This window comes from Dunckerocampus dactyliophorus, chromosome 14 (genome assembly GCF_027744805.1).
Source record: "Dunckerocampus dactyliophorus isolate RoL2022-P2 chromosome 14, RoL_Ddac_1.1, whole genome shotgun sequence".
Taxonomy (NCBI): Eukaryota; Metazoa; Chordata; class Actinopteri; order Syngnathiformes; family Syngnathidae; genus Dunckerocampus; species Dunckerocampus dactyliophorus.
Window position 1 is genome coordinate 11,011,998 of NC_072832.1, and position 17,744 is coordinate 11,029,741.

Below are 17,744 nucleotides of genomic sequence, written 5' to 3' on the forward strand. Positions count from 1 at the left end.
TTTGTTGACAACATGCTAAACACCATGTAGAACATTTTTCTTCCAAATATAGATCAGCTTTTTTTCACAGTAAGTAGTGGATGCCTATTTTTATTGGAAGTACAATTTTTTTGCCGACTGACTAAAAATTAAAGCACTATTAGCCCTAGAGTTTCCAGCTCTTGCCAAATGTCTAACAATGGATGCCAATAATGTTCCAATTAACACCTCTGTTCAATTAATCACAGTCTCCTATGTCTGCTGGGTGCATGGTCTAAAAAAGCAGATACCCTCTGGTCGGGCTGTACAGTGCAAAAAATTGATTGTGGGAACAGAAAAAATAAAAAGCGAGCACACGTGCAATTACAGATTTCAATCCTTTCTAGTGCCCTATGATTTCCGCTTTAACGAAATCATGGAATTGGCCAATAAAAACGGGATCTACTGTTAAACGCGGAATCTCACGGAAATTGACATAATGTGAATGAAATGCTGTCATCGTGAGGGGAAGGAACGTTTGTGTGGGGAAGTATTTCCCCGGCGGACCGCTCAATCTTGGCGGAATCTCAACACAAACACTAACACGCCTCCTGTCGAACGAAACGTGGATACAGCGGGCTGAAACACTGGCGGAAGTTGGTGGAAAAAACTCTCTTACGGAGCGTGACCGGAAGCTGGTTTAGATTAGTTTAGCAGAGCATGCTTGTGCTAGTGCCGTCTGTTTACGCCCTGTTGTGTAAGCGAGCATTTTAAGATGCGCGCTGACTTTGTGGAACTTATGAGTGAAATAAGAATGAGAGGCACATTTATTATTGCACCCAGCTTGTCTTAACCGTCAAGACATTCGCAACATGCACAACACACGCCTGTCTAATTGTTTAAACAAAATAAGGGTGTCGTTGTTTGTGTTAATAATATGGTGTTATTTAAGAAATTTTATATTGCGCCTACATTTTTTCATTTCGGAGCACCTGTGCTCCTAGTGAAAAAGTTAAACACACAGCCCTGCCCTATGGGGTCTCAAAAACACTGGCATCAACAGCTGTGGCTGTAGGCAACCACCTGATGTAGTTTTTATTAACCCCACAAGATGGCAGTAGCTACGTTTAAAATATCATGACTCGTCAGCATCCGGCAGCATTATCTTTCTCTATGCAACTTAAAATGTTGATTGCGCTCCTCAGCTTTTGGTGTGAAACTCATCCGTCAATGTTGGCTCAGTATTCCAACACTGGTTTTGTTGCTGCTGCGTTGTGCAATATACTTACTATACTACTATACTATACTACTCACTATACTAAATGACCATGTTGTCAAATAGAACTATGCGTTTTCCTTTCAAGTTTTCAAATGTTGAAAATAACAGCCTCTCTCCATGTATCGCGGGCTTCCAGTTAAAGCTGTCCTCTTTCAGGTTAAGGTAAATAAATGCCCTTTCTACAGATAGAGCATTTGTGGTTTGACACCAAATACACTGTTTATTATTATGGTATTGTCAATATTCGATATCTATCTTCATCTCCTGTGCTGTGTAACTTATCTGTTACATATCTGTCGTTTTCACTTTGTAACTGTACAAATGGAAGTTAACTTTATAAACAAAACAAGGAAAAACAGCACTGAGGTACTTTGGATGTGCCAAGGGATGAACTGACATGCTCAGCTATCCAGAACTGTTGAGTAGTTTACAAAGAAACCACTTTATAGCGTGTTAGCCAGACCCATGCTTTCAGTCAACAAATTCCTACCAGATTAGGCAACAGGCCACCATGTCTACTCGGTGCATCTTGCATACCATGAGGAACATTCCATGAGAAATAGAGCTGAGGCCCAGCAAAAGATTTCCTAGGTCACACCAACCTGGGAGGTTAGGTTGTATGACAACAAAAGAGTTTCACTAATCATCCTATTTTTAAAAAAAACATCTTCCCTTGTGGCTTGTAGCACCAACAGTATGACTATATACACTCCTGATAAACATTTTAACACCAAGTGAAAAACAGCAAGAATTTAAATTTTGCACTGTTGGAACTTAAGGAGGTTCTAAGTATAGCTTCAAAATGCAAAAAAAAGAAAGAGACAAAAAAAATTGCGTGAGCAATTTATTGCAAACAACCATAAAATCAAACGTTTAAGGCCACAGCTTTTAAAAGACAAAATCTTTCTAAAAGTGTGGATTAAATGTCATTTTCTGTCAGGTATTCAGACTGTCATGATCTCTTGATGGCAAAGGCACAAAAGCTGTCTTGCTTTGAACGTTTCCGGATTGTTGAGCTGCGTAAGCAAGGCTTCTCACAGGGTGCCATTACTGTTGAGGTTGGAAGCAGTAAGACAGTCATTTGAAACTTCTTAAAAGATCCTGAGGGTTATGGAACCAAAAAGTTAAGTGGTAGACCCCAAAAAATGTCACCGTCCCTGAGCCGGATCCGATTGAAGGTTGTTACTGGTGCTGAGTTCAGTCCACTAACCATCAAGATGGCATCTGCGAGAGGAGGGTTTGCTAGAGGAGCACATAGGTGGGTTCCAAGTGAGAGAACAGTCGGCGAACCCGGTGTCTTCCACCGCTGAGAAGGGCTGGTCATTTAGTCCTATTAAATCAATTATTTATGGGGTTATTTGCTTCGCCTTCTGACTGTCACGCACATACGGGCGAGTGTCCAGCGTTGGCTGTTAGCTGTCGTTTGACTGATGCGGCACCTTGAGCCTCGTGTTTGTTCTTCAAATGCCGTATTGCATTAAAGCTTTTTCACGTGCTACCCCCGCGGGAAATTTTTCGTGGCATGTTTTTCATTTTACATCACGCTCACAAATGTCAGATAAGTTCCACACGGCAAACATGTTTGTTTTGGTTTTGTCACGCCTGCGCAGTGTGAAGGAAAGTGGGGGGGATGCTTCTCCAGATTTTAGAGCAAGACACTGCATTGCACACAGGCATCATGAAAGGCTGCAGGCTGCAATAATGCAAGCCAGAGGTGATTAGCGTTGGAAGGCATTTATCGGCGTATTCTGTTCACATGCTTTTTTACGGAAATCGGCTGATATTGATTGGTGGCCGATCGATCAGAGCATCCCTAGTTTTAAGAACAAGAAATGTCGTCAAAGGCCTGTTCTCGTCAATGTTGATGACTGGGTTTTTCAACGAGACAACGCTGCAGTTCACAGTTCCCGCCTGACAAAGGACTTCTTCCACAACTTCACTCTTTTGAACCATACTGTGTGTTCCTTTGATCTAAATTCAATTGAGGATGGATGGTTTGCAAAAATGAGCATCAGTTTCAGACGGTGGATGCCCTCCATGAAGCCATCTTCACCACCTGTGGCAACATTCCCACTAGCCTCCTAGAAAACACTAGCATCAAGCTTTGCCAAACCAATTTTTGAGGTGATGAACAAGAATGGCACAGCTACTCATAAATTACTGAGGCCTTTTTTTGAAAATGTTAAATTTTTATTTTTGGGTTTTCTGAGTGATAGTCTTAAACTTATGATCAGCTGATGAACAGCCTATTTCTATGAATTTAATGGTTGGTTGCAATAAATGGCTTACTCAAAAATGTCTTCTTAGAACCTCCTTAAGATCCAACAGTGCAAAATGTAAATTCTTGCACATTTTTCAACTGGTCTGAAAATTTTGATCAGGAGTGTATTTGGATATACCCTGCAGAGCTATAAAAATAGGCACGGCTACAAATGGGATATTGTGTCATCCTTTTCCTATACTGTAGGTTTATTGTTATTTTTGTTAGACTTGTGGACCGAAACGCATGTATCGTTCACATGCTCTGGGAAAATCCAGTCTTTAAATAATGCAGCTGTAGGAGTTGTTCGCTTGCCATCACCCGCATTGATTTTGGACAGTCTGTATCTTCTTCTCTTACACACCTGACCAGCAAAATTATTTGAACTTGAAGAGAAGGGGTTTTCTGACTTGAAATCAAATTGAGTAAATATTATATTTGTATCAATGCTAGCACACAACCTGCTGAACCAAGAAAGGTTTCAAGAAATGGAAGTAGTGCCATTAATAACTAAAAAGAAAGACGTTGTTAAGTGTCATTGTGAGAGTTGAGCAGCCTGGGTGTTGCTATATATTGTTTCTGCAAGTCTCTAAAAGGGATGGAACCATTTCTCCCAAATGGTTGTGAAGCGTGCCCGTCCAAAATCTGCTATGCATACTACAGCATTCATCCATTCATTTATTTTCTGTCAGTTACGTCCAGTCAGTCACAGATACAGGGTTTTTATGCAAGTATGGAAAAGTATGGAATTTGATTTTATACATTTCAAGGTATGGGAAAATATTCATGTTCGTTACCACTGTTCTGTTTTCTAAAAGATACAATAATGAATAACTTTAAAAAAAAAAAGAAGAAATGGATCAATCTATGGAGCTTGCTGGGGCAGCTAAGATGTTTGTGGATAGCACAGTAGGTGACACATCCCGGTAGACATTTGGGAAGATTGACAAGTTGAATGGGCAGCCCTCTGCTCTTGTACTCCTCCTATCCAATTTAAGGCCCGCCCATATGTAGACAAGTTTTACTGCTGCTTCAACAGACAGGTGATGTTCACACACGTTCTGTCATCATCTTGGACATGGGCAAATGTACATTTTCTGAAAACTGGCTTAAAAAGCCTAAATATAAATACTGGTTGGTTAAAGATCCCAAATGGACACAAAATGCTACATGCACACTTTGTGTTAAATCCTTTGACACCTCCAACATAGGGGTGGCGGCGGTTGTGAGCCATATGCAGGGGAAAAAGCACCGTTGTCTGGTTGCCACCTCCTCTGCAGCACGGTGTCACTACATTTTTGACTCAACCCAGCGTAAAACCAAGTTTGACGGATGAGCTACATACCTAGATATAACCTCATGGACATGATTTGGTTGCATAATGGCATACATATTCAGGATAACGCGAACAAACGATTAATTCCATCATTTATTTACATGATACACATCTATTTACTGAGTCTGGATCAAGTACGGAGTTTTGAAATGTCAAGTAGCAACTCTGCAACTATGAATGCATAAAAGCCTCAAAGTTTCCACTGCTCTTCATGCCGTCTATCTAAATTGACTGTTTGTGCTGTGTCATTTTTTTTTTCTTTTTAGGGAAAAACTTCAACTTGGTCGCCAATTTTCTGAATCGTCACTTTAACCTCCGATGTATTGTGAAGCAGCTCCCTGGTGGTATGTAACCTCTATGTTTTTGTGAATCAATTCCCACTTAAGTGAATCAGAAATAGACTTTTCAGTGACTCATGCTTAGCCAAATTTCCCACACAAAGAGCAAGTCATCCGGGCTCTGCGTGTTGGTATTTCTCCCCCTCACTTATTTTGATGTCCTGTCCATACCTGCATGGGGTGTTGTTGAGAGCAGGCAGACATTAAGTGGTTCCCGTGAGACGCCATCGAGAGTGGGCGAGTTAGCGAGGTTGTCTATGAGTGCAGTGGAAATATATCTCCGAGGCTCATCTAGTGTCGGTGACCCTTAGCCACCTTTTCATGGGACCAACACGGCTCTCTTCCTGTCAGTAAAGTTAATATCTGCTCCCTCTGGGCAGGGATGTTAAAGACAGTACTAACCTGCTGCAGACTGAGATGACGGCTTTCTCAGCCGGTCTGTTCCACATCAAATTAGAGTCAGTCTCCTGGGGTCATAGGTTGTGCAACTGGGCCCACTGTGGGTTATACATAGTGGTCATTTTGTGCAATTTCAATCAACCATTAAACAGATCAGTTTAGGCTATTTATTCTGATTAGAAGCAAAAGTGACCATAGTTTCACTTTATTTTGCTAACCGAACAACAAATTCTGACAACTTTTTAACTTCTAATGAGACTACCATAAAAACGCTAGAATTGAGATTTATGTTATTTTGATTGCATCCCACTATACGAATGTGTTAAATGGAAGAAATAACATGTTGTCATTTTTACATTGGCCTATTAACCAGCGGAGATGTATAAATCTTGCCTACTTCACTGGGTATGTCCAAATTATTTCATCTCAAATGAACAGAGGACATTAAAATTGATTTATTTTACACTGAAAGTCATAAATCTAATGTAGCTGTGGCATTAGCATTTCCTTTTAAATGATGGAACATAGCACTCGCAAGAGCTAATATTTCATGCTCGTAAAACTGCGGCTATATACATATACCGTCATTTTCTATTTGCTCTGAGGGAAAGTAACCACTTTTGGTTTGTCATGACAAACCTCCACCACAATCTTTCTGTCTGACGTTGACTCTTAAAGCTGAGCCCAAGTTATTTACTAGTGTGATCTGTGTTGCTTCTTATCCTGCCTGCAGAGTTGCGTGTGTTTCCTGAGCGCTACGTGGTGTGCGTAAGTCGTCCAGAGGATGCTGCAGTGCACTATGGAAAACTGAGCCCAACCACAGTGAGTATTGTTTATACTATATTTCCTCTTCCAGGCGCCTGGCAGAAGATTCTGCAAAATCCGTTGTTGCCAAACAGTGCTCTTACTTTAAATATGATGTTCTTGACAGGGGGTGAGGCTGAGTTTTTAGCCTGTTTGAAAAAAGTTCTTCCAGCCAATCACCTGAGCCAGACAGTGTTGTTGTTGAAAACCTCAACATTACTATGCAGTCAAAAGGAAGACTGGAACTAATTTAAAACATTTCTGCCAAGGAGAGAGTTAGGGTACATCAGGAAAGCTGAGGCCGTGCTGACAATGTCAACACAGGCAAAACTTAATTTTAATCAACCCTCAAGGGGAAATTTGATTTTACACTACATTTTAAAAAAACATTTTACAAACAAATACAGTATGCACAGGCTGGAAGACACCCATCCATACTCAATGATTGAGCAGTGGAGGGCTTGGTGCCTTGCCCAAGGCATTTTTTTTTTGTACTCTGCACTAGGGGTGTCGCAAGATCTCGTGACGAGATTTCTCTTTTGGAGACAAGCTGCATCGGGAAAACAGGGCAGCCAGAAGCGGTCACGATCACTGGATCCGTTTCATAACACCCCTCATACAAAGAAGAGATCCATGTTGACAATTTAGCGACATGGTTGATATATTTAGCCAGTAAGCGTGTGCATTTAAGTGTTTCTTGCGTTATGCATTTATTCGGGAATTAAATGCAAGCCATCAACAAACGTGAAGTATCCACCGAGCAGGTGCGCGGGAGTGAGCTTCATCTTCGTACCGCCGTGCTATGCACGTCTGTTCTCCATCGCCGCGCAGCACATCACCTTCCTGGTGAAACACGCATGGGTGTCCAAAGAGTGGTGCTGGGGCCATTTGTGAAACGTGGCTCATTGCAGAAATAAAATATACAAAAACCCAGCAAAAGTGGAAAAATAGAGGGAAAAGGCGTAATGTAACTAGAAAAAGCTAAAATGTTGATACTTATACTTTTATTAAAATTAATGTTAAAATCTCATCTCGTCTCGTTCTTGTGGACCCAATCTTGTGCATCGTCTCGTCTCATGAGTTGGGTGTCTCGTGACAGCCCTACTTGGCATGCATTTTGTACGCTTGTACGCTTCACTACTCACACATTTTGTTGCGTTCATTTGTGTCTGAAAGCCTACTCCCCAAACGCTCAGAGCCTGAATTATGTAGTGCGCTTGAACACATCATCACCATCCAATGCATGGACAGCGCAGGGACAAAGTGCTTCAGGTAATACTACTCCAACGTGGCAAGAAGGAGACAGACACAGAGTTGTTAATTGTTCTGTACAAGTTATATGCACAAATAAGTAAGTTTGATCAGTATGTTGTACATGAAGAGTTCATACAGCCCACCTCTGCAAACGCCATGTCCTCCGATTTCTGCAATAAATATGGGTGTTGTGACGTATCGATTAGTTCCAGCTCCAGTAACAGCCCCCTTTTCTCTTTAATTACCACCATTCACTTGTGACGATGGAGAGTTGTGGTTGCTCATAGATTTGAGAAGGGTTGTCCAGGTGCCAGGGCCAGTTGTGGGCTGTGGCTTGTTTTTTTACTGGCCTATGGCACATTAAACCAGGAAAAAAAACACGGCGAAATGGGAAAATAGAGTAAAAGAAAAAATGTAACAAGAAAAAGCTTAAATGTTGATACTAACAATAACAAAAAACAAAAAATCTGGATATAACATTGTTTTTTTTTTTTTTTTTTTTAGCCTTTCATAGTGGCTCCAGGCAGGGGAGTGGGGGTGCGGGGATGGGTGGAGTACTCATCAAATTTCTTCAAGGTTGGCAGGTCTAGGCATTTCTGTAATATCTAGTGTACAGGGCGTCCTCAGCTTTTTTTGTCTCACTGTGGATTTTAAACATGACCTTCCGGTTTCCAAATCAAGTCTTTAGAAACTGAGCTACTACGGCGCCATTTATATAAATCATCATCAAGAAAAACAGCAATACCAAACCAATCCAGATCATTATGCATGATACATAGACCTGTTTTTTTGCAAGTACAGTACATACTGTATATGGGTTTTAAAGAAGAATGTGGCAAATTCAATTGACCGCAGTGAGAAATCATGTGGTTGGGTTAGAGTGGCTATTTTTCCTGTTGGAAGTGCATGCAGCCTATGTCATGTGACGTACTTGCCAATATCATAAGCCCCACAAGTTCTTTCCTGTCCATTCATATTACAGACAACAATCCTTCGGTCAGTGCTCATTTGATCCCAAACTCCCCAGTGTATTCTGGGAAATGCTGGTGTAGCTTCTCACCTTGGCACTCACATCAAGGACGGACATCTCTCCCATTACATTCCATGATCAGCGGCCTGCTGATTTTTTTCCTGTTGTTTCCCTTTGAAATGTCTCTGCACTCTCCGCAGTTTGGCCTTCAATGAAAGCGGCGATTGTAATATTTTTAGTGGAGCACATTCGTCAGTGAAAAGTTCAGAGTGTGTAACCAATTTTTCCAGTTCAAGGAGGCATTGCTGTCGATTGCGTTCCCCTCCCCAGGATGTGGTTCGTGGGCTCATACAGTACATACAGTGGGATTGGAGAGTGGGAGTCTTGCGGTGGACCTCGCACTTAGCCAACCTCCAGCGTGGTTTGTTAGGGAAAGACACCAGACAGCAAGTCTGACATTTTTCACATGACAAAAACAATCATTTGTTTATATCCTCGGCTATTTTCTAAATTGTCTTTTTAATGCTAAAATTGCCAGTGGTCGCAGTATTGATTGGAAACATTTAGGGACATTTAAAGTTGATGTAAAGCTTGATTGCCCTGCTGTATAAAATCAATGTGGTCTTTTTAAGCGCTACAGTAGCTCTGGACAACTCATCCCCAAAGGGTGCCTTGTGTTTAGGGAGTCACTGTGACTTATCGAGCAAAAATGTTAAATATTAAGGAAGTAGGCTCCTCAAATTAGCACTTCATGTAAGGTCAGTAGGCCTGTCACGATAACAAATTTTGATGACCAATAATATTTTTCATTGATGTAATGATAATGTACGGCATAATAATGCGAGTACACCGTATCAAAAGCAAGTTTCATTTCTGAAGAGTATTTATTATTGTAACTGGAATATAAAACAAACAACATAAGAAAATAAACAAACAAAAAAAAAAAACACAGAAAAACCCCAATGAAAATAAAATGGACTCTTAGCAAAAATTGCACTTACATAAAAATCACAATCACAATATTTTTGACTTTGAATCAGTGTCACTTTCATTGTTGTCTGGATATGGACAAAAAGAAACGGAGATACTCTGAAGTTCACATTGTGTGTCAATGCAGACGTCAGCTCATTTCCATATACGCTTCTTTGATTGACTTTTAGCAATGTTGTGTGTGGAATACGCTGTTTACGTTTTTTAGCAATGTTGTGTGTGTGGAATACGCTGTTTGCGTTTAATAGGCGTAACGTTTTGTCGGTGTCGGTGTTGGGACAGATGCACAGACTGAAACCTCTTGTCATCCAGCCCCTTTGGTAGAGAGAGGAGATGCACATGTCAATATACATGAGGCCAGCACAATTATCAACGCATTTTTATGTATCGTGCGATTGACGTATTGATTATCATGACAGGCCTAAAGGCCAGCAGCGATTTACGTTTTGAGAAAAAGGTGACATCACGGTTGGCCTTTAACTCAGCGGAAGCAATCTTCTCACTCCCACACCTAAACATGTCGTACGCTCATTTACTGTCCTCTTACAAAGTTTGCCACTGTTCCTTGCCAAGCCTTTTCAGTTGCACTGATGCCACCGAGTCTCACTCTGTCTCCAATAGGACATTTCCATAACAGAATGGAGAAAATTCATTTTCAATCCATTTTCCATTTATTTTCTTGTTTACAATTTATTTGGTCAGTTATGTATGTTTTAATTTCCATAACTGAATTTCACGTTCTGATTTTCAGCCGCCTATTGCGGTACTATTTCATCCTGGAGATTTACTTGAAATTGATGCCATATTTGTTGGATATGTTTGCTTTTGTGGACGGTAAATAAAAATAAATAAATAAATTTAAAAAAACATCTGAACCGAACCTTCCAGTCCCTTCGGCAACACAAACTCAGCACTTCCTGTACACAGTATATCCGGCCATCAAAACAAAAACACGGCACATTGCTACTTTGGCTTTGCGGCATGTTTTTTAGTGCAGCCCTTTCTCATTCAAAAAAACTGTTAATTTACAGTTTTATTTACAGGATTTTATTTTGTGCGTTGCACTGATTTGCTATGCGCTGCCAACGTGGGAGCAGTGTGCGACTGCGCACACGCGCAGCTTTGCGGAAACGTTGTTTGTGATCTCTGTTTCGTTAACATCTTTACCCCTTTCGCAAAATGACTTTCCTTCATTTCTATTTTCTTCACCGGGATAGAACTTGGATTGTTGATGCCGATATCAGCCATGCGGACGCCATCTTCGTACTTTGCGATGACTTCTTTCTTGACTTCATTAGTGTTTCTCACCTTCTTTATCATATTGCTGGCACTTAATGTATCAAAATACGAATGCCAGCGGGACCACAGCTCGCCAGGCAGAGGTGAAAAAGGAAGTTCCATCCTTAACGGCAATGACTCCACAACTGCTACACTCGCAACTTTCCTTGACCTCAAGGCGTGTTATTTAGCAATCACACATAATTAAAAATGCACAGACAGTGAGGGGTGCTTTGTTTGTGCACTCGATTCAACAGAATGATACAGTGCAGGGCAAACGGACTGTTTTTTGTAACATGCTCATTTGGGTTTGCCAAATACTGTAAATGTGCCTTACAACAGTGGTCCCCAACCTTTTTTGACCCACAGACCGGACTTGTGTTCCCACAAGTACATTTTAGCAATAAAATTTATCTTATTTATTATGTATTGTGTGAAACTAAGACATGAATAACATCAAATTAAAAGCACAAAATGAACGTCGACCCACCGTCCACCAGTTCAAGTTCCAGCCAAGTTTTTCCAGAGAGATTATTACATCGCTGTTTGACGTGTGTGGTAAAAGGCACTAGGCTAGCATGAATTAACTTGAGACAAATGTGCACATTAGCACTCAATAAGTCATCAAAACTTACCTTTATGCATTCCCACATAGTTTCAGCATTTGACACCAAATATGAGGTGAAAGAAAAATAGTAGTAATAGTAGTCTATCTGTGCGGCACGAGATAAAGTTAGCACACGCACAATGGACATGCGTCAAGTGAGGCGGATGTAACAGAGAGAATCCGTCCACTTTTCAAAATAAAACATTAAAAAAAATGAAATAATGGAAATTATTTTTTCTTTCTGTGTGGCCCGGTACCAAATGGCCCACGGCCCGGGGGTTGGGGACCACTGCCTTACGAAATACAGTATTATAGTCTATTGCAAGATCTGGCATTAGGTGTGTGATTCAAATGGCTGTATAAACCAGCAATGCTGTGAAAAGGCCAATGTACAGCAGTTTGTTACACACGATATTGTATGATAACCGAAACAGTGTAGGAGAATTTTTGGCGAAGATTTTTGCTGAAAACCGAATCATACAAAAAACGATTTAACGTAATTGGAAAAACGAGGTTTGTACATTTATCTGTTTTAATTTGATGAAGTTTATAAATAATTTTGCATACATACAGTATGGGTGTGTGTCAGTATATTTACAGTACCTTAGCTATAGTAAAGCATGAATTTCATCTGCTTGAAAGGTGCTTGACATTGACCTTGGAGAGTGCGTATAAAGCAGATAAAAAAACCTGTTAATTTTGCTATATAATTGGGTATAATTAGCTGTTTTAAAGAATAGAAAAAGAGGAGTGTTTCTCATCTTGCAACAGCACCAACTGCCTTAGCGCCGGCTTAAACTTAATACTTAATGGCTGACATTGCTGACGTGCAACTTTGACGTGACAATGATGTTCAGACTTAGACAGGTATTTTAGCTGTTACTATTATGTGTGTCATGCCTAAATGTGTTGAGTAGAACCCAACCCATCTCAGGGGCAATTATATATCGTTTGATTCAGCTATGAAGCAGTCACGAGTGGAGGTGGAGCTATTTAGATGCGAAAGACTTTGGGAAAAGAGATTCTCTTGACCTTTCTATAGTCAAATCCTGTTTAAAGAGTTGCTCCTATGGTGAGTCAGCACCAGCATGGGGAGGGTAGCATGGGAAGGAAGAGCAAGTGTTTAGGATCGTGGCCGTTGTTTTCTAGTCTGGCGCAGAGTGGGCAACGGAGGTGAGTGGCGTGCTGGGCTGCAGAAGTTTGGATCAAAGGCAGAACAGATGTGTTTCCAGTCCCCCCACCCCTCCCTCACTTCTTCTGTGCTCTGGACGGGCCTGTGTGTTTACTCATCACCTCAGCACGCCTGAGTTCTTCCCAGCTCAGAACAGCCACAACTTTCCCAAGGGACTGGCGCATGCTAGATCTCCCTTCCACCTGGGCCAAGTGCACGGCTACATGACACGTGGTTCTGTCCCCTCGTTTCACCCTGTCAAAGAGCTGCTTTGATTATTATGTGAGCCCATACTGTTCAGCGTACGTTAATCCTTACAATCTGGGTGTATCCACAAACCTCACTCATTGTTCAAGGGATAAGAACTGTCTTCAATTTTCATGCCCATGCATGTTCGTTGACTTTGTTGCAGGGTTAGATGTGGTAAGCTTAGACAAACAGGGCATTTTGTCAATAGGGTGAGGGCTGGAGTTTGTGGACTTGTTTCTCTGCAGGAGGTATTTTCTGCCATAGCAATGGAGTTTTTTTTTTTTCTTGGTGCCAATTTAAGGCTTTTGTATACTTAGCCGTGCCACTATAAAGCCTTTCAGATGAAAAGGAATAATTCGATTTTCAAAACTCCAGTTGTAAGAGGATTTGTGTGTGTGTGTATATAATTGTGTTTGACAGATTTCTGTTTTTCCTTCTTGCCTGCTTCTCATGACTTTTAATCAAAGCTATGCAGTCAAACCTTGGTTTTCGTACGCACCAGTTTTCGTATTCGGTTTTCTGCAAACTTTCACTAAAATTTTGCCTCGGTTTTCATACACTGTCTTGGTTTTTGTACAATATTGCACGTAACAAATTGATAACCTGCCGTTGGGGCCAAAGAAAGTTGTGCATGCCAGCAATTTGATAAAGAAAGTAAGAAACACTCAAATTCAATGTTGCTAGGATGTACGGGAGGTCAGCATCAACAGTAAATTCCATCCATTTTTCATTTATAATTATTTTGCATTGTTTTCTGTTTGGTTGTCTGGAACGGATTTGCATTATTCCCTATTGGAAAAAATTGCCTCTGTTTTCATACATCTGGGTTTTCGTCTGATCTTTATGAACGAATTAATGCCGAAAACCGAGGTTCCACTGTAGGTGATTTAAAAAAAATTAACCTTTGAACTAAAAATGATTTCTCATGTGTGGGTGATAAGACTCTAAAAGCTTTTCAGCCATGATATCTGGTAATAATTGTTACTGTATGTGCACACTGTGTTGAATGTGCACTTCCAAATGAAGTAAATAACCCATGTTTCTGATTGCTAAGGGCATGTGTCATTCTGTGCATCAAATGCACATGTAAAAACGCCCCAAAGAGTATTGACCTAGCCGTGCACTACTTTGAAGTGTAGCGGCATTAAGAGATAAGCAACACACTTTCTATCTCATGCTTTATCTGAGGTATTAAAGGTTTTTTTTGTTGTTTGCTCCCTTTTTTGAAGTTGTTTCAATGAGTCATCCAGAGTTAGTCTAAGCTTTTGCAATTTGCTGCTTTCCTTTTCAATCAAGTGATTCATTCTCCTCTGCTCCCTGTGCCCTTTTTCCAGACTTATCTCAATTTTCTGCAATCCAGATGTTCCGTCCTGTTTGTAGCTCCTGGTGTGGAATCGTGATGTTTTCAAATGCACTCGCTGGTTTTCTCTGTGGAACCGAGAGAGTTTGTTTATGAAGCACCTTGACTATTTCCAGAGGGTGTGTTCCTCTTATTGAGACTACACCTTGTTTCTTACAAGACAGGACCATGTTCTTTTCATACTCATTATGGTAATTGTAATGTTCGTTCACAGACTCTTCTACTTTTGTTTTTCCTCCACTTCCTTTTCCGGTTGCGGTTTCCAACTCTTGGAAACCCCTGGTGATGAAGCTTCATCAACCAGCCTCCTCCCCGTCTCACTTTCTGTCTCTCTATCTATATCTATAAATATCCAATATAATCTTCTCTTTCCTTCCTTTCTGTTCTTTCACTCTTGACTCCTTTACTCTTTTGAAGTTACGCCGACAGGAACAGACAAGCATTAAAACGGTTCTCAGAGTGCCTCCCGTCGGCTTCTTGTTGTTCTTTCTTTCAAGTTCATTTTCAAACAGCATTTATTCATAGTAAACAGAAGAGAGTGCATATCACGGCTTTGCAATGCAAATGGCTGCTACCCACATCTTTCTCAGAATTGTTGTTGCTAGGCTGGTGGGTGGGGATGTGTTTGTATTTGGGTTATTGTCCTGAATTTGAATCCAGCCGTATCTCTGTGTAATACAGAGCGTAAGAAGGCTGAACTTCTGCCGACGCTCCATGATTCAATCTGTACACAAAGAGCTGCCTGTGGAGCACTTCCTGTGTGTGGATTCTTTTGTTAGTGGGCATGATGGAGAGCTTGTGCTGGTCAGGTGGTAGACTCGTGGGGGTGCATCTCCTTTTGTTTCGTTTCCCTTCTAAACACTCTCACTTTTCCCCCCTTTTTATTCTCTTTTTATCTTGTCCCCTTGTTTCTTGGCGTCTGCACCTTCCCCCCTCGCCAGCCCCATTCTCCTCCCCCTGTGTGGCGTCTCCACGCAGTCCAGCACACAACAACATCAGTGTGCAGTCGCAAGGTCTTTTTCTGTGCAGAGCTGCGATGCCTCAGTTTGCTCATGCACTTGTGGTCACACTCTCTTTCCTCCGTGAGCTGTCACTGTCACGTTCTAAAAATTCTATTTTTCTTCTGATGTGTTTGGGAATTGTTGGAGGCCAAAAGCTCACCACATTGGCTTCGCTCATCTTGGATCAATCCTTTTACCAGCTAATTTATTGAACAGCAAAGATCTGAATTATGAGTGTTTTAGACATAACAGGGCTTTGGATACTGGAATGGAAATGCAATTTGTTTGTTGGTTTGACTGAGTTAACTGGGTTATGTTAACTAATAATTGGATGTTCATTTATACATATCGTCAGAATTGGTCATTTCATACTTGTTGTTGTATACCTTGAAACCGCCCATGCCCAGTTACAATGTGTATCGCGTACTGTATGTGTTGTTGTGGTTGTTTTTGTTCAGTGCATGGGTCGGCAACCTTTAGCATCAAAAGAGCCATTTTGCCTCCTCTTCCAGTAAAAAAAAGAGAACAAAAAAAAGAAGCTTGGAGCTGCAAAACATTACACAGTTTATAAACTTGTAAAATTGTAGTCTTTTTTTAAATGTTACCCGTTACAACAACAAAATTCAACAAACAGAAGTGCGTCGAGTATGTGTAGGCCTGCTCTGAAATCATTTCAACACTTAACTCTATAAGCCTTTTGAGTGGTTCCCTTATTTGTTTCAAATTAAAGCAAAACATAGCCAAATTTAACATAAAAAGTACATCAGAGTTCACATTTCTGCATATCAATGTTGTTTGGTCAATAGCGTTGTGCTGAATTGTCACCAGCACCCACTCTGTTGGTCCTGTCTTTGATTCTTTCATTTTATGAATCATTTCTTCTTTATTTTGTAAATGGGAGAGTAGATGCGCTGATATTTGTATGATGGATTCATTCTTGTATTCTCCATCTGTGAATGGCTTACCCCTCCTGCCAATCTAATGTGCAGCCCAGTGTTGACAAATTGGCCATTTTCTCACTAAATCTGGCGACTTTCCAAACCCTCTTGGTGACTTATTTTCCCAAAAGCAACTAGTGACAAATGTAGGGACTGGTAAGTTGGAGACTGAGTGAAAAGCATGTATTGTTCTGCGGTTGCTGCCGAGAGGTCCGCCTCACCACACAGTTGTCACAAGCAGTCAACGCATCTGCCTCTCCCGGAGACACCACCTCGACGATTAGCGTTTCACGGGCTCCAAACACATAGCAACAGTGCACTTATCGTTAGAAAACGTGTTTCTATGCTGTCATTACTGACATAGTTTTATTTTCCTGGGCAGTAACATGCTTCAGACTCAACTCAAAACTCTCACCTATTTTCTCCCCACTGAGACCCACTGGGGTCGCTAGCCTACCTCCCCTTCCCTTGCTCGTCCAATCAGCAGTCAGAACGCAGTCTAGATGCATTCACGGACTTGCGTTGAGTCGGATATTTCACATTGTTTTTTGAAAATGCACATTTCCCCAACTTCGGTGTTAGAAAATATCACCGCGTTCGGCAAATGGAGCCGCGACAAAGAGGCTGAACGGCTCCGGAGCCACGGGTTGCCAACCCCTGGTTTAGTGTGATGGTTGTCTGGATCGCTGCATTAAAAAAACCCGGTCGTCTCAGATTGTGTGACTACAGTATTTCCAATGTGACTCAAGCACATCACAGTAGCGTTGCCGACCTACATGTTAAAGGTTTATATTAAATACTTGGGAAGAAACTCTACAAAGTAATGAAAATGATTGCTTTCTTTCATTAAAATCTCTTACAGTCTTTAGATACTTTCTCGTGTCATTTCCATTTAAAACATTCCCATTCGCCAAATAAGCATTTGGTCAGCGGAAGCCTCATTTGGGGCTTAACTCAATGTATGCAATTTATTTGTGTGGTTTATTTTCTTAACCGTTTGACCAATTTTATTTTTCAATTCTGCAATGTCACTTTTCCCTGTTTAGCATTCGTCACATTCCAATTCACAGGCATTAATAGTAATAAATCCTGCGTAACTTGAACTAATTGGTTGGGCCTGTTCGCCTGTTATAAAAACGTAATAGTACACATTCTTATGAGACGTGTACTCTATCATGGTTTTGTGGAACACTGTGCCAATGGTTGCAATTTATGTGCACTGTATCAGAATAAATGCCCTTCTTCAAAATGCAATATTTTGGGCTTGACCTGATGGAATTGAGTTATGATTTTTTTTTTTTTTTTTTTTGCACCAGTCCATTGCATGCTGTTTGACAGTGCCAGAAGATGACAGCTCTCTGCCGTGGAGCCAAAACCTTCCGAGGGATGCCAGGGATAATATTTTTTGTTTACACGGATTGTGTTTGTCCTCTCTAGACCGAGCTGAGCGAACAAAGCAGATCAGAATATTTTTCCAGAGAGGGAGAAATCCAAGAGTCTTTCAACTGCGCCACAAAAATAAAGAAGACTATGCTTCAAAAGATGTAAGTAT

At 41.0% G+C, this 17,744-nt stretch overlaps 1 protein-coding gene across 1 annotated transcript in view; it reads left to right on the forward strand.

The window, feature by feature from the left end:
- slx4ip (SLX4 interacting protein) overlaps positions 1-17,744 on the forward strand; it is a 42,388-nt gene that overhangs the window by 18,148 nt on the left and 6,496 nt on the right. Inside the window, exons 4-6 of the mRNA XM_054798359.1 lie at positions 5,100-5,177; positions 6,304-6,392; positions 17,630-17,736. Of these exons, the coding sequence (XP_054654334.1) occupies positions 5,100-5,177; positions 6,304-6,392; positions 17,630-17,736 (274 nt within the window). The remainder of the gene's footprint in view (positions 1-5,099; positions 5,178-6,303; positions 6,393-17,629; positions 17,737-17,744) is intronic.